Source organism: Coenobita brevimanus, chromosome 82 (genome assembly GCF_032717465.1).
Source record: "Coenobita brevimanus isolate Jiangsu-jjx chromosome 82, ASM3271746v2, whole genome shotgun sequence".
Lineage (NCBI taxonomy): Eukaryota > Metazoa > Arthropoda > Malacostraca > Decapoda > Coenobitidae > Coenobita > Coenobita brevimanus.
This window is the reverse complement of record NC_137035.1, coordinates 304,469-320,176: the sequence shown is the minus strand read 5'-3', so window position 1 is coordinate 320,176 and position 15,708 is coordinate 304,469. Positions and strand designations below refer to the sequence as shown.

The 15,708-nt window shown below is 44.8% G+C and overlaps 1 protein-coding gene across 1 annotated transcript in view; it reads left to right on the top strand.

Annotated features, from left to right (window-relative positions):
* LOC145409653 (uncharacterized) overlaps positions 1–14,814 on the top strand; it is a 91,816-nt gene extending 77,002 nt beyond the window's left edge. Inside the window, exons 4-5 of the mRNA XM_080280005.1 lie at positions 13,496–13,836; positions 14,326–14,814. Coding sequence (XP_080136131.1) covers positions 13,496–13,836; positions 14,326–14,628 — 644 coding nt within the window. The 3' untranslated portion in view covers positions 14,629–14,814. The remainder of the gene's footprint in view (positions 1–13,495; positions 13,837–14,325) is intronic.
* The last annotated feature ends 894 nt before the right edge of the window (positions 14,815–15,708 follow it).

Sequence of the window (15,708 nt, the reverse complement as noted above, 5' to 3'; positions counted from 1 at the left end):
TTACCAAGGTAGGAAGGAGTCTGGGAGTGGGGGGAGGAGTTAACGCATGCCATCGCCCTCCCTCCTCTAATGAAAACCCGCCCGGTAGGTCATTGTTGACATTCCGTGCCCGACGCTAAACATCACCTTCGGCCCCGCGTAACTTTCGGTCCTTGGCGAATTAATTAGTTTCGGGCCGGCGTTTGGTTATTTTTTTTAATAACTTCCCTGGATGGTTCTGATAAGTTGGTTAATGAGGTTTGATTTCGTTTTAATTTTGCTCCCCCATCCGAACCGAATTGGGTTATTAGCGCCGGACGTTCCAGAGTGAATGTAAACAGAAATATGGGTTGTACTGGTGATGAAGGAATATGCAAATGATCTCAAGCGTGGGGAGGCCGTGATGATAAGCATTCTCATCTTCCCTTACCTCCCCCCCCCACCTTACGCTTGAAGGGGTGGGGGGAGGGAGCGACTGGGGAAAAGAGGGAAGGATGGAAAGGGAGATATGGATAGGGTGGGAAGAAGATAGTGAAAAAAGGGGAGTGAGAGAATGAAGAGGAGAGATTAAAATGCGACGATGGAAAGATGGAAGCAAAGACATGGAAAAGATGGGAAGAGCATTAAGAAAAGGAGGAAGAGGAGAAAAAAATAAGGTAGATGAACTTAGGAGGAGAAGAGAAAAAGATATGAAACGAAAATAGGACACTAGAAAAACTGGAAAAACTATATGGAAAATGGATAGGTAGAGAAAAGGGAGACAAAAGAAGGGATTTTAATTTTAGCTTGGGTGAAAAGTTGCAGGAAAGAAGAATGGGTTGAAGAGTATAAGTGTGTAGAGAGAGGGTTAGAAGAGAGAAAGAAGAGGATGAGCAGCGAGATTGAAAAGCAGAAGAGAATGAGAGTGGAAGAAATTTGCAAGGATGAAGAAGGGTGAAAGGATAGAATGATGGGAAGCAAGAAATGGGAAAAGGTTGTGAGAATGACTAGCTGCTAGAGGGACGAGGTGAAGAGGATAGAGTACGAGGAGGATATAATGAGGGGGAAAAGGTATGAAGGGATGGGGAGAGTGGTTGCGAAAAGGGTGGTCAGTGAGAGGAAGGAAGAGAAAAGGATAGAGTAGATGGAGGAAAGGGTGAGGAAGAAAAGGGATAAGGGGTGTGGAGGGGAGGGAGGGAAGAAAAACAGGAGCAAAAACCTGTCTAGGGGAGGAACAATGGGGGGAGGGGAGGTGAAGGGGGTTTTGCCTCCCCTCCCCTCCCCTCCCTCCTTCCTTCTCCCACCCTCCCCACTTCTCCCCTCCCCCTCCTCTCCCCTCCCCACCACACTCTCCCTCCCCTTCCCCCCCCACTTGTCCCTCCTGGCTGTTTGTATGGTCCCTTTCCTTCACTCATTCATTCGTCCTTCTTCGCTTTCCATTCAGTTTTCATTCATTTTATTCAGTCTGCCTTCTCGTCTTTCATTTAACGTCATACAAGCTTCCTTCTCTTCATTCATTCGTTTTAGTCTTTTCATTCATTCCTTCAGTTTACCATCTGTTCATTGTCAGTTTCTACCCATTCATTAATTAATCTTTCATTTAGTCAGCCTTTTCTTCACTTACCCGTTTAATCTTCATTCATCCATTCAGTTGTTCATTGTGTTCAGTGTGTATTTTGTGTTCGTACATTACTCTGTTGTCTGTTCATTCAGTCGTGGTTCATTCAGTCACTTCGTCTATTCATTTATTCATATATTTTTCATTCTCCATGTATGCACTAGCCAGTCTGTTCATTCGCTATTTATCACATCATTCCTTTGCTTTTCAGTCCCCTTTCATTCGTTGACTGTTTCCTTACGCCTTTCATTTTCTGATCCTCCCTTTATTTTCAGCTTCATGTCATCATTTTTCTCTATTTCCTCTTCCTTCCCTCCTTTCCTTTTTCCTCCATTCCTTTTCTTCCTTTTTCATCTCTTCCCTCCTTCCATTTTTCCTCTCTTCCTTCCCTCCATCTGTCTTTGCTTCTACTTTCAAGTCTACCATCTTTCATTGCTTCTTTCCCTCCTCCATCTGCCTTTCTCCCATCCCTCACTTTCTGAACGCCCTCCCCCATATTCATTCAGCCATCCCTTCCTTTCATCTCATCGCCCTCCCTCCCTCATTCGCCCGTCCATCCATCCATCCATTCATCCTTTCTGTCGTTCTTCCTCCCTCCCTCCTTCCCTTCTTCATCTGTCCATCCATCCATCCTTTCCGTCTTTCTTCCTCCCTCCCTCCATCTGTCCATCCGTCCATTCTTATCGTCCTCCCTCCCTCCCTCTCATCATCTGTTCAACCATCCATCCATCCTTTCTGTCTTTTCTTCCTCCTTCCCTCTTTCCTCCGTCGTCCACAACTCCTTTCTTTTTCCTCCCTTCCTTAGAATATGAAAAAAAAAAAAAAAGTGCAAAAACCAGTCATATAAAATTAAGTTTCCGGAGCAGGTTAGGGTGGCTAAAGGAAGGCAGGACAGAGAGAGAGAGAGAGAGTTTCTTTCAGTTCCTCCCTCCTGTGAGGCCTGTTTCTCTTCCATTATTTCTCCCTGGTTTTAAAGGCGCCGGTTCTTCTCAGCTTCCGCCTCTCCCTTCCTCCCTATTCCTCTCTTCTCTCTCTTCCTTCCTCTTCCTCTCCTACTTTTTCTTCCTACCCATTCTTCCTCTTTCTCCCCACCCTTCCCCCCCTCTCCTCGTCTGGTTATCCCTTGTCTTCCCGGGTACATTTTCCACTGTTTTCTTCCCATTTTCCTTTTCTTTTTACTACTGTTTTCTTCTTCTTCCCTTGCCTTCAGTCAGTATTCTTTCCTTTAGTCGTTTCTCCCTATCCCATCCTTGCTCTTTCCCATTCTTTCTCCCTTTACCTTATTTCCTTTACGTCTTTCATCCCTCTGTTCTGTTCTGTTTTCTCGTCTTTCTCCTTATCTTTGTTCCCTCTTACGTGTATTCTCTCTCTCTCTCTCTCTGAGCATCCGACATTAATATCTTACAACTTCCCCTTCCCGGTAATGATCTTTCCTTCATGCCTTCTCTGGATCATTCACGCTCTTTCATTATTCACCTTTCATTGTCCGTATGGATATATATATATATATATATATATATATATATATATATATATATATATATATATATATATATATATATATATAGTGTGTGTGTGTGTGTGTGTGCATTTTAATTCCCGATTTTTTTTTGTATTTTTTTTAATGGATGTGTATTTCTAGAGGTGGACATAAAGGTTAGGGTAACAGTGTGGGAGGGTAGGAGTGGGATGGTGAAGCTTAGACGAGAGGTGGAAAGGGGGAAATTTGAGAGAGGAAGAGATAAGGAAGAAAAGGAAAGATGGAAGAGGAGTGGAGAAGATGAGATGGAAGAAGTTTAAAGAACAGGAAGAGGAGAGAAAAGGGAAAAGGAGAGGGGAACGGGTAGTGGGGGGGGGGATGGGGTGGCTGTAGAAGACACGGAGGGAAGTGAGAGGGAGAGAGAGAGAGAGAGAGGGAGTCACCAATTAAAAAAAAAGTAGAATACACCACAGACCATAGCCTCACTTGATGTAAATAGATAAATAAAATAAAAATGAACTTGTATACCAGGCTAGTACCGTGAAAAAAGTGTGAGAGACAAGGAAAGTGAAAAAGTAAACAGTAAACAGCCAACAGCCCCCCCCCCCACTGAACGGACGTGTCCCCTTGAACTACCGATAAACATTTCAGATCTCCACTGACGACACCGTGGCGGGAGGGGGCGGGGGGGAGGGGAGGGATAGAGGAAAGGAAGGAGGGAGGGCTGGGGAGGGGAGGAGGAATGGAGAGTGGGTTAGAAGTGAATGGAAAGGAATGGTGAGCTTGGTGCGGGGGAGGAGAAAGAGAGAAGGGAGGTGGATAGAGTGGATAGGGCAAGAGAGGAGAAGATGATGGGAGGGAGGGAGAAGAGGAACTGGGGGGAGGAAGGTGGAGAAGAGGAGTGAAATGAGAAGAGAATGGGAAGCGAGGAAGGGATGATGGAACAGAGAAACAGGGAAGGGACGAGGTATGTAGACTGGAGAAAGTACAGGAGGGAGGGAGGAATAGAGGAAAAAAATGAGAGGGGTGTGTTAGAACAGGAGGGAGGAGGAGGGTAAGAAGGCAAGGAGGGAGAGTATAGGGCAGAGTTTAAGGGATTTTTTTTTTTCCCCTTTTTTTTAGAGGATGAAGGGAGATACATGGAGAAAACTGTGGAGAGGCGAGGGAGGAAGTAACTAGTGAGAGGTATTGGAGGAAGGAGGTAAAAGAAAAAAAAAAAAACTGCGGGAAGAGTACAAGAGACTGGTGAATGCTCGAGGGAATGAGGGAGGCGGGAGGGAGACAGAAGGGTTGGAGGGAAGAGAGAAAAGGAAGAGATGAAGAAGAAGGGGGAGAAAAGAGGAGTACGGAGAGCTTATTATTAGGGGAAGTAAACAGGGAGATGGGAGGGAAGTAATGCAGGGAGAGTTTATTATGGAGAGAGAAAGAGAGAGAGATGGGGTAGAAGAAAGCGAAGGTATGGTACGGAAAATAATAGAAATGTGGATAAATGAAGGAGAAAGTTGAAGGTAGAGGATGGAGGAAATTGAGGGGAATGGCAGCATAGACGAACAGGTATGGTAGGGAGGGGGATGAGGGAGAAGGGAGACGTTTGCCTGCCTTTCTAACGTATTTACATATTCCTACCTACACATCCTCCCTCCTGTAATAGTTACACTTCCGGATATCTACTGTTTATCCATCCTTCCACTTGGCGTCTACCTTTCTACCTAAATACCTACCTACATGCCTGCCCACCCACCCACTTCTCCACCCTCACCCTCATTCATGCCATTAATTCACTTATCTGCCTATTTATCAACTTACTTACCTACCTGCCTGTTTACCCATCAATATACCCACCTACCCACCCTCAGCCTCCTGCTTACCATTAATCCACCTATCTACCTACCTACCAATTTACTCACTTACCTACTCATTTTCCCTACCCACCCTTCTATTTACTATACTAGCCCACCAACCTACCTAACTATCTGTCCGGCCAATTCATTCATCAGCCCTCGTAACTGCCCACCCACCCATCCAACCATCCACTCTTATACATCTACCTTCCCTTTTAAATCCTGTTATTCATCTACGTACCCAGTTATTCATCTACCCACCCTCTTATTCAGCCACCCATTGTTATATCATCCACCTCGTTATTCGTCCACTAATCCCTTTCTTCATCCACCCACCCTGTTAATAATCTATCCAGTTGTTCATACACCCACCTAGTTATTCACCCATCCAGTTATCCACCCACCGAGTTATTCACCCACCCACGCATCCTTCCACCTAAGTTGACCTACCTACCCACTAACCTGGACCGCTCCCCGCCTCCCTTTCTTATCAGTGCCCCTAACAAAGCCTCCTTCAGCCAGCCAACAGTAGTACCTTTGTTATTGTTTTATTACGTCTTATCTGCCGTATGCCAAGATAAGATACTGGCGAACTGGACCCGTGCACTGCCCTCCTCCGTATCTCAGTCGTAGGTGAGTTCGGGACCTTCAGATTCGGCCCGTATGCACGTTTACTTATTGTGCCACTATATTTTTCTTTCTTTTCCCTCCTCTGCTCTCCTCTCCTCCTCTCCCTTCTTTTCTCTCCTCTCAACTGTTCTCTCCCTTTTTCTTTTCTCTCCTATCCTCTCCCCAATCCCTTTCCCTCCCCTCCTCTTCAAACTTTTCTCTCCCCTTCTCTCCCGTCTTCTTTTCTCTCCTCTCCTACTCTCTTTCCCTATACCAGTTAAGTAATATCAAGTAACCACGATAAAAACAGCGAAATAATGCATAGGAGGAGTCTGTGTAGTTTTTTATGTGCCAAATCAACTCTCAGATGGCGGTGATAAGGCAATCGTCGGGAATCACAAACACGCGATAGAAAAAAAAAATGCAGCACTTAATCCTGTGTTGACTGAGCCTTTGTGCTGGGTTATTGTTATCAGCGAGAGAGAGAGAGAGAGAGAGGAGGAGGGGACAATTAATGTGAGAGAGAGGGGGGGGGGAATTAATGAAAGGGGAAGGACCCGAGGATGCATGAGAAGAGGGGAGAAGGCAAGCTCAAGAATGGAGGGAGTAGGGGGAAGAGTGGAGGGAGAAGGAAGGAAAGATAGAGAAGGGGAGGGGCAGGGTGGAGAGGAAACGCCTACCTCTTCACTGTTTTTTTTTTCTCTCTCAAGTAGTGTGAGTTATCTTACTATCTCAATTTATCTCGCTATCTCTGATGTGTCGTTCACACTGGTGTCGCAATTCCTGATAAGTTCTTTCCTCATTCCGCTTCCCCCCCCCCTCTCTCTCTCTCTCGATCACCAATGTGCCACCCCGAGTCAGTGAGAGAGAGAGAGAGAGAAGGAGGAGGAGGGAGGGGAGATTATTAGTGTAAATGTTAATAATTATTTTCATGATAATGTTATTTTAATTATTTTGCAAAACTTAATTATTACCACACTATCCTCTGGTAGAAAAAAGGTGGTGGGGATCGGGATTTATTATTATTATTATTATTATTGAACTTTTGTTATTCTCATCATCATTACTGTGCCTCAGAGAAGAAAAAACGCAAAAAAGATGTTAGGGAAGAAATTGAACGGTGGGAAAGAGAAAGTAATAAAAAAAAATCCACCCCAAAGAATACGATAGGGGAAGAAAATGGGTGGTGGGAAAGAATGGGTGTATGTAATAAGGGAATGATAAAGAGGCTGGGAGGGAGGGAAGATGATAGAGGCAGAGAAGAGGCCGCTATAATTAAAAGAAGGGGGGAAATGCCGCGGCGGAAGGAATGCAGATAATTTGAGAGAGAGAGAGAGAGGGAGGGAGGGAGATTGGGGAAGGAGAGGGAGGGAAGCAGTGTGTTATATAGATTCATACAACATACAGATCTTATGAGGCATAATAGTTGGCCTTTTAATGGAAGCACTTTACTCACAGAAGTTTAACCATTTGCTGCAGCTGGTTGTCTCTGCAGTGGTGTCTCTTGTAGCCTAACCCTTCACAACGAGAGATCTTTCCCGAACTGAATATAATCGTATGAGAGAGAGAGTGGTGGGGGGGGGGGCGCCCGTAACCGTTTTTCTCCACCTTTTCACGCGCTCACAGCTCCACCTAAAACGAAAACAACAAACCTGGGAAATTCTTGTGCCCGGTTTATATCTGGCTTCCCGAATAGTTGGTGTGGGGCAAAAAACAAGCGGATTAATTTAGACTGGTTTGTTTACCTTACACGAAGGGAACAAATGAAGTAATAGGAAAAAAAAAAAATAGAATATATAACTGGGTATTTCTTTTTTACTCATTATTATTGTTGTAGTTATAATGCAGTACAGCAGTGGTGCACAATTTTTGTACTGTGTTGTTTTACTGTAATTAAGATCTGTAAATGATAAAAAGTAGAACAATAACGCGCATCATTAAAATGCAGTTATAATAAAAATAATAGTAATAATAATAATAATAATAATAATAATAGTAATAATAATAATATCACCATCAACATGTATATTAGGCCCCACCTTCTCAGTTAACCTTTCCAAATAAATCATTCTTTTTTCCCTCTTACTCCACCCCTCTAAATCACCTCCATCCTACCGTCTCCTCCTCCCCTCCCTATCTCTCCTCTTCCCTCTTCCTCTCCTCTTCCCTCTTCCTCTCCCTTCCCCTTCCCTCTTCCTCTCCCTGCCCCTTCCCTCTTTGTTTCTCTTCCCCATCTCTTCCCTTTCCTTCTCCCCGTCTTCTTTCCTATCTTCTTTCCCTCCCCCCACCACGTCTTTCCCTTCTTCCTGTCTCGTCTCTCTCTCCTCCCTTCCCGCTGTCTCCTCTCTCTTTCCTCCCTTCCCCCTTTTCCCTTACCTCTCACTTTCCTTCTCCCTCCCCCGTTTTCCCTTACCTCTCACTTTCCTTCTCCCTCCTCTCCATGATCATCCAATTTTTCTCCCATTTCCTCTTTTAACATCTCTGCTCCCGTCATCCTCTCGCCTTCCCTTTCCCTCCCCCATTCCTTCCCATATCTCATTTTCTCAACCCCCTTCCTTCATTTCTCTAATGTTTCTCATTCCTCTTCCCCCCTCTTTTTCTTACCTATCTCCTTCCCTCGCGCTTTCTTTCTCCCAGATCTCTCACTCCTCATTCCTCTTTCCCCCTCCCTACCTCTCATTCCGTTCATTCTTTCGCCTTCCTCTCCCGTCTCCCTCCATCGCACCTCTGCTCTTTTTCTCCCCCTCCCTCCTCCTTCATCTCTCACTCCCCCCCCTCTCCTTTCCTTCTGTTTTTCTTTTATTTTCATTCTCTCACACGTCTCTTCGTTTTTCATACAATCTCTTCACCATACCTTCCTCAACTTCCCTTCCATTTCCACGTTTTCTTCTTCCATTTTTCAGTCTTCCCTCTTGTCCCTTCTCTGTCCTCTTTTTTCTTCTTTTCCCTCATTCACTTCTTCCCCTTCCTCCCTGTTCTTCCCTCCTGTGTCACTCTTTCTTCCCTCCCTCTAAGTAAGGTGAGGCTTGCAAACTTTCCCCCCTCCCCCCTCTCTCTCTCTCTCTCTCACACACACACACATATTCCAACCCCATTAACTTATTTTTGCCCCTCTTGCTCCTCATTTTTCTTGCATCGCGTTGAATTTTTCGTGTCCATGAGTAACCATATTAAATTTCTAGTTTTATTTCCAGTACTCTCCTGTTACCTATATTTCCCCCATTGTAGCATACTCCAGATATATCATGTAAATATTGTTACTGTGTTCCTGCTACTTGATACCTTTTTACAGTGGTTTGCCATCCAGTGCCCCGCAACAACCACATATTAACACAACCACCACTACCAGTCACCTCTACATCTGCCCCTATCACAGTTATACCAACGAGCTCTACCACAGTTACGTCCACAACTACCGCCATAATCTCCACAACTACAACCACTGCAATAACAAAATTACCACATCACCCAAACAACCACCACAGTCACCCTAACAACCACCACAATCACCCAGGCAACCACCACCACCACCACACAAGTCACCCAAACAACCATCATTACTACGACAGTCACCCAAACAGTTACCACCACCACAATCATCCAAACAATCACCACCACCACAATCACCCAAGCAATCACCACCACCACAGTCACCCAAACAATCACCACCACCACAGTCACCCAAACAATCACCACCACCAAATCACCCAAACGACCACAACCACAACGATCTCACCATCGCATTGGACAGACTGTACCACAAGTAGGGGGAAAACCAACCCTACCCTACCCTAACATAAGGATTTTTTTTTTTTACCCCATCTGAACTCTGCTTCTTAAAATGGCTGGTACTTTTTTTCAGATGAGGGAGAATTTTAACTCTTCTTCCTGTCCCCCCTCCCTCCCCCCCTCTTTTTTTTTTTTTTCTGTTCGTCTGGATGAGGGGATGTGAGGGGAAGGAGTAGAGTGAAGCAGAGAGGAGGGGAGGGAAAGGAGAAAGGAAGAGCTTCGACAGGAGTAGGCAGGGAAGTAAAGGAGGGAGGGGAGGAGAAGGAAAGGAGAGAGATTGAGGAGAGAAAGGTGTGGAAGAGAAAGGAAAGGAGGATAAGAAAACAGGAGGTGGGAGGGGAGGAGGTGGAGGGAAGGTAATGGAGAGAAGGAAAGAGGAGGATTTGGAGGGCAGTTAGAGGAAAACAGGAAGGTAGGAAAAAGGAGGAGGTGTGGAGGAAAGGGGAGGGGAGGCATGAGAAGGAGGGAGGGAAGGGAAGGAGGAAAAGTAGGATGGGAGGGCAAGGAAGGAAAGGGGGAAAGGACGATAAGGATGAGGATAAAGAGCACATGAGAAGGGAGTGAGAGGAAAGGAGGTTAGAGAAGAAAAGGAGAATGAGGAAGACAATGAGAAGCACAATATGAGGGGAAGGGAGGGAGCCTGAGAGGAAAGGAGAAGAGGGGTTGGACGAGGTGAGAGGGGTTGTCTGGATAAGGGAAGAAGCCGAGGGGAGAGGGAGGGAGAAAAAAGAGGGTAGGAGAGGGAGGGGAGAGGGGTGATGGGTACGTCTGGGCAAAGGGAGGAGAAAGTGCCTTGAGAGGGAAAAATGAGGGTGAGGGGAGAGGAAACTGAGGAATGTGAGAGGGGAGGGAAGGTTAGGGAGGGGGGCGAAGGATCTCTCTCTCTCTCTCTCTCTCTCTCTCTCGTCATATCGCTCCCCTCTTCCACTGAGTCGTCAAGGGAGAAAAAGATGAAAAGTTGGGGAGGGAACTAAGGTACGTCTGAGAGAGAGAGAGAGAGAGAAGGGGGGGGGAGTAATGGGGGTGACTAGGGAGGACAACTACAATTGGGGGTCGTTTATGTTGAGGTGGGGAGAGAGGGTAGGGGTGAAATATTAGGGAGGTAAAAGGCAGGGGAGAGGGGTACGTAATGGAAGAATGAAGGGATAGGGAAGGGGAGAGTAATAAGGAATGGGAAGCATACGAAAGTAGTTAAGTGGCACTGTATCTGTGTTGGCCATAGCACTGTTAGTTGTGGCATTGTTTCTTGGTTGTGGCACTGTCTGTTGATTGTGGCAGTGTCTTATGTTAGCTGTGTCGGTCTTTGCTGGTACGGTCTGTGCTGACTGTAGCAACGTGTGTTAGTTATAGCACAGTTCTCAGTTGTGGCACTTTGCTGATTGTGGCTTTGTTTGGATATGTTGGTTATGACACTCTGTATGTTCGCTGTGGCACTATCTGGGTATGTTTCTTTGACTGTATGCCCGGTTTTGTTGGATGTGGCACTGTCTGGGCATACAGGCTGTGACAGTGTGTGTGTGTGTGACACTGTCTGGGGTGTATTGGCTGAGACAGTGTCTGTGTGTGTGACACTGTCTGGGTATGTTGGCTGTGGCCCTGTCTGGCTGGCTGTATTGGCTGTGGCACTGTCTGGGTATAGAGGGTGCCAACTTGAGTGTCGCCAGAACAGTGGTTAGTGCCAGACCCCCCGCCTCTCCCCTCACCCCTTTCCCCGTGTCCCTCTCCTCTCTCCACCACTCTCATCCAGTTTTCTCTTACCCTACTCTCTACCCGCTTTCACTTATCCTCTTTAGTCTCACTTTTGCTTTTGTTTCCATTTTTCGTTCACTTTCACCCTAGTCCCCCTCTCCCTCCATCCTGAGCCTTTCATCCCCATCCTTCCTTAACCCTTCATCCCCCTGCCTCCTCTCTCCCCCTTCCTCTACCCTCCTGTTCCCCTTCCCTTCTACCTCCCCCCTCCCCCTACCTCATTGTCACACCTCTCCCCCTCCTACCATCCGTACCGCCCCTCTTAAACTGTACAACTTTTGTGTTCTTTTTCACTTTATCTCACAGGCCTTATTTGTACTTAGTGCCTCCTCTCCTCCCTTACACTCTTCCCACTTCTTTCCTCTTCCCTTACCTAGAGCTTTCACTTCCCTCCTCCCCTACAGAGCCCTCTCTCCTCTTGCTTGCCTTACACGGCTCTTCTTGTTTCCTCCCCATTCTTCCTTATCTCCACCCTGTCTCGTCTTTATTTTCCTCTATGTCAATGATCTCGTCTCAACAAAGTCTATGCTTGCTCAACATTCGGCTTAACTTTTACTCCTCCTCCTCCTCCTCCTCTTTTTTTTCTTCTTCTCTCTCTCTCTCTCTCTCTCTCTCTCCTGAGTGAAAATTGCTAACCTGTCACATTACCTTTAGAATGCTTAACCCCTATCTAGTGTATTTGTGCTTCTACCATACTGTTTTATTTATGTTAGGAAGGACCTCGTAATGAAGGGGTTAAAGAAGTTGCATCCATTCCCTCCAATTCGGAAGGTCGCTCCTAAGATGGATAAAATAGAGAGAGAGAGAGAGAGAGAGAGAGAGAGAGAATGAGATGGGGGGTAGTTGAGTGGACACTGGGGTATGTATGGTGGAGTGGATGATGAGGGGGGTCTCACATTCTCTACATGCCATTGACTCTTACTTCCTCTCTCTCTCTCTCTCTCTCTCTCTCTCTCTCTCTCTCTCTCTCTCTCTCATTAGAACCTTCTCTGCATTATATCTATTTATTCTTGTGCTGTATTTCTGTCTGTTGCTCCCCCGGTGTTCATTGACCCTGCCTTACTTTAATCTCAAAGGGTTACCCTAAGATGCCATACATTCTGCGAGAGAGAGAGAGAGAGAGAGAGAGAGAGAGAGATTTTTCAACTCCCTCCTTTCTGTCTCTGGCGCTCTCATCCCCGTTGCTCTCCTTTCTTTCCATCTTTGCTTCTTTTGTCTCTCTATTCATATGTTTTTCCTATACACCACCATCACAAACCATTAATTTCTCCTCCCTGCAATCTTTCACTTTACTCTTCTGTTTCCCTCATTTTTTTTTGCTTTACTTCCCCCAACACCTCATCCCTTCCGGCCCATATATATTCCATTATTTTATTTTCTCACCCATTGGTACCCTTTCTTTATCTTCATCATCTCCATCCTGTACTCTGTTTTCTCCCTAATCTCTCCCTTCGAATTTTCTTTCCCCACTGTTTTCACTTCTCCTCCCCCATACTCCTATTTCTATCCCCCACCCCTCAGTTGCTCTCCCCAGTATACTAACTTTTCTCATATTCTCCCTCCCCTACCCGTTAATTTTCTCCCCCATATCCCCTCCCGTACCCTTTAATTTTTCCCTTATACCCTTTCTACCTTCTCATTTCTACCCCATATTCTTCGTCTTACCAATTCCTTTCTCACTCGTACACCCTCCCCTACCCTTTTATTTCAACTTCCTCGTACAGCCTCACCCCCTCCCCTCACTTTCATTTTCGTTCTTGACAACCCCCACACTCTCGTTTTCTGTGCACCCTCCTCCCAGCTACCTTGGCTAGCATTAAAATATCCCCCCCATTCTCTGTTTATCTCTGCTGCGTCAGTGTTCCAATGTCCTCACTGCTTGCCAGGGGAGGGGGGGGAAGGAGAGGGAGGTGTCGAGAGATAGCTGACGTTTGAGAAGGACTGGGGGAAGATTAGATAAGATGAAAGCTCAGATGGAGAGAGAGAGAGAGGACTGGGAATGAGAAAGGATGAGCAGTAAGACAGATGATGATGGAAGTCTAGTGAGATAATCATGTATGTACAGGTAATAGGGGGAAAAAAATGGTTACCTGAATTTAACATTGTTAAAAGCATTTCTTATTCTTATTGGTGCCTCAAATTACTGATAGCCCCCCATAACTCTATTTATTATAGCTACAGTTATCTTTCTTACCCAAGCCAAATCATCCATCCCCTTGATGGATATTGAATGAAAAAAAAGGGGGGGGCATATAGATACCAGTACAGTATATGGTAAAATGTTATGAATAGATGAAATTATGATGATTGTGGTGATCATTATTATCACAGATCATGATCAGTCATCATCATTATTTATTTTTTTTGTGGGGGGGGGGCACATAACTAAGTGCCCTTTGGGAGAAAAAAAAAAAAAAAAAGCCACTGACCATGTCGTTTCCATTGTTTCAGAAGACGAGGTAGATGTCGTGTCATGCCCAGAGCAGAATGAAGGAAGAACAACAGGAGGAGGCAACCTACCCTCTGCATTTCCACCAACCAACAACCCTGTCATGCCCACCAAGACCATACAGACCACAAACACCAGCAACACTAAACGCTCAGCGGACGTAAAGAGACAGTTGCAGTTGGCCATCCAGGAAGCCATGCGGAACAGGCAGAACAAGGGCACCTGGACCGAAGGGGAGGATGCCAGCATGGGTATTCCTGCTGGAAGGCTTGTGTCAGTGAAGATCAAGACTCAGGGCAAACCGGCAGCATACACAAAACGCATGAGGGACCAGCATTCAGAGGTGAGGAGTGAATACAGTATATTCTCTGGCTTATTGTTAAAGCTGACGTATAGTTACAATAGAACTTAAGCTTCTGTATCCTGCTCCTTATATCCATAATTTTATCACTGCAGTGGAATATGGAGTATCAGATTGAGTCAGTTTGCCTTCCCAGTGAGTGTGAAATGTGTCACATGGATAATTACTGAAGATTCCCCTCATATGTGTAATTTGGTACGGTATTTTGGCAGGTAGGGATTTTCTGTACAGTACCTGAGTAGCGATAAAGTTTTTGTCAAAATACTGTATAATATTGTTTATAACATGGTTTTTAGCCTTGTGATCAACGTATTTTCCCATAATCGAATCTGTTAGGATATTAGCCTGAGTAAAATACTGGTGTGACAATACCAGCAGTTGGATAGAGGATGCACAGTATGAACAGTCAGTCAGTACTGTATATGTGAGTATGGCATCCCACCATAATTTGAATGTTTATTTTGCCAGCAGGTTATCCGGTCAAGCAAACATCGTCGGCGTGGTCGTGGTGGTGAAAGTGATGAAGGAAGACGCAACGTACACAACTCCCTTGAGCGCCAGCGGAGAGTTGATCTCCGTAACGCCTTTGAGTACCTCCGCCTGCTTGTTCCTGAGACCAAAGTCTTGGAGAAGGCCCCTAAGGTACAGATTCTGAAGAAGGCTGCTGATCATTGTATGGCACTGCGACTTGATGAGGAGAGGATGTTAAGAGAGAAGGAGGCTCTTGTAAGAAGAATCGAGGAACTTAAGAGGAGGAAAGCCATGTCCAGTTGAGGATAAATGGACAGCAAATGTCTGATAGCCAACCTATAGTCCCTTCACTAGCCCCCACATATGTACAGTTAGTTGTAGTTTCAGAGTTAAATGAGATGCTAAATGATTTTATACGTGTATATAGCTGTGGTTTAAGGAGACAGTGATAGTAGCATCAGTGATTGTGAGATAGAGGACTAAGAAAAAAAGAGATAGGGAGAGAAAGAGAGGTTAAGGAAATAGTAATCTGTCACTTCCCTCTCTCCACCTCTCGTGTTGAAGTAACTGAAGCAGCCTTTATGTGTGATATTTTGAGTGCCTAATTTTTTTTCCCACATTTGCTTCGAAAGGTGTTCAGTTGGTTATAATAAATAAAAAGTGAATAATCATTTCATAATTGAAACAAAGGCTAAATTGGATCTGTGACAACATTTTAGCAAAAGGGAGATGTGGTGAACATTATCAGGAATTCTCATTCTTATTGAATGATTCTTTTTTTTAACTCAGAAAGTTGATTGTTTAGTTGTTTTTCACTGCAGGTCTGATACCAAAGTTACTTTTTTTTTTTCCTATGCTGGGACTAATATTTGCTTTTTCAGTGTCAAGAATGAGTATGATCCAAGTGTTATTCTTAATTAACTCAGTTGTATGTTCCTTTATTTATATAGTGTATATATATATACAGTATATATCTATATCGCTTGCCATGATCCTAGAATAAAATGCAGAAATGTGTGAATTTATTGTTTGAATGTTTATTATGTGTATGTGCTTGTGGTGGCTCTTCTAAGTATTTCTTTTCATCTTTTTTTCTTTTTGTCTCGTTTAAGTTGTCTCAGTAACTTAAGTCTTGCAGTAATTTAAACTAAGAGAAGCTGCTCAAGCTTGGGAAAAGCATAAGATAATCCAGCTGATTGTCAGGTACAAATTAAATTTCTGAGAGCAAAAATCTTAGTAACTTTACTCTTACTGTAACCAAATGTTTTCTTCACCCTCCTTTAAGTCTCAGACATATGAATCTATCCCATCATAGCCCCACTAACAAATTTGAATGTATGTATGTATATGTCCTCATATTCCTGATTCTCAAGTCTAGTGGCA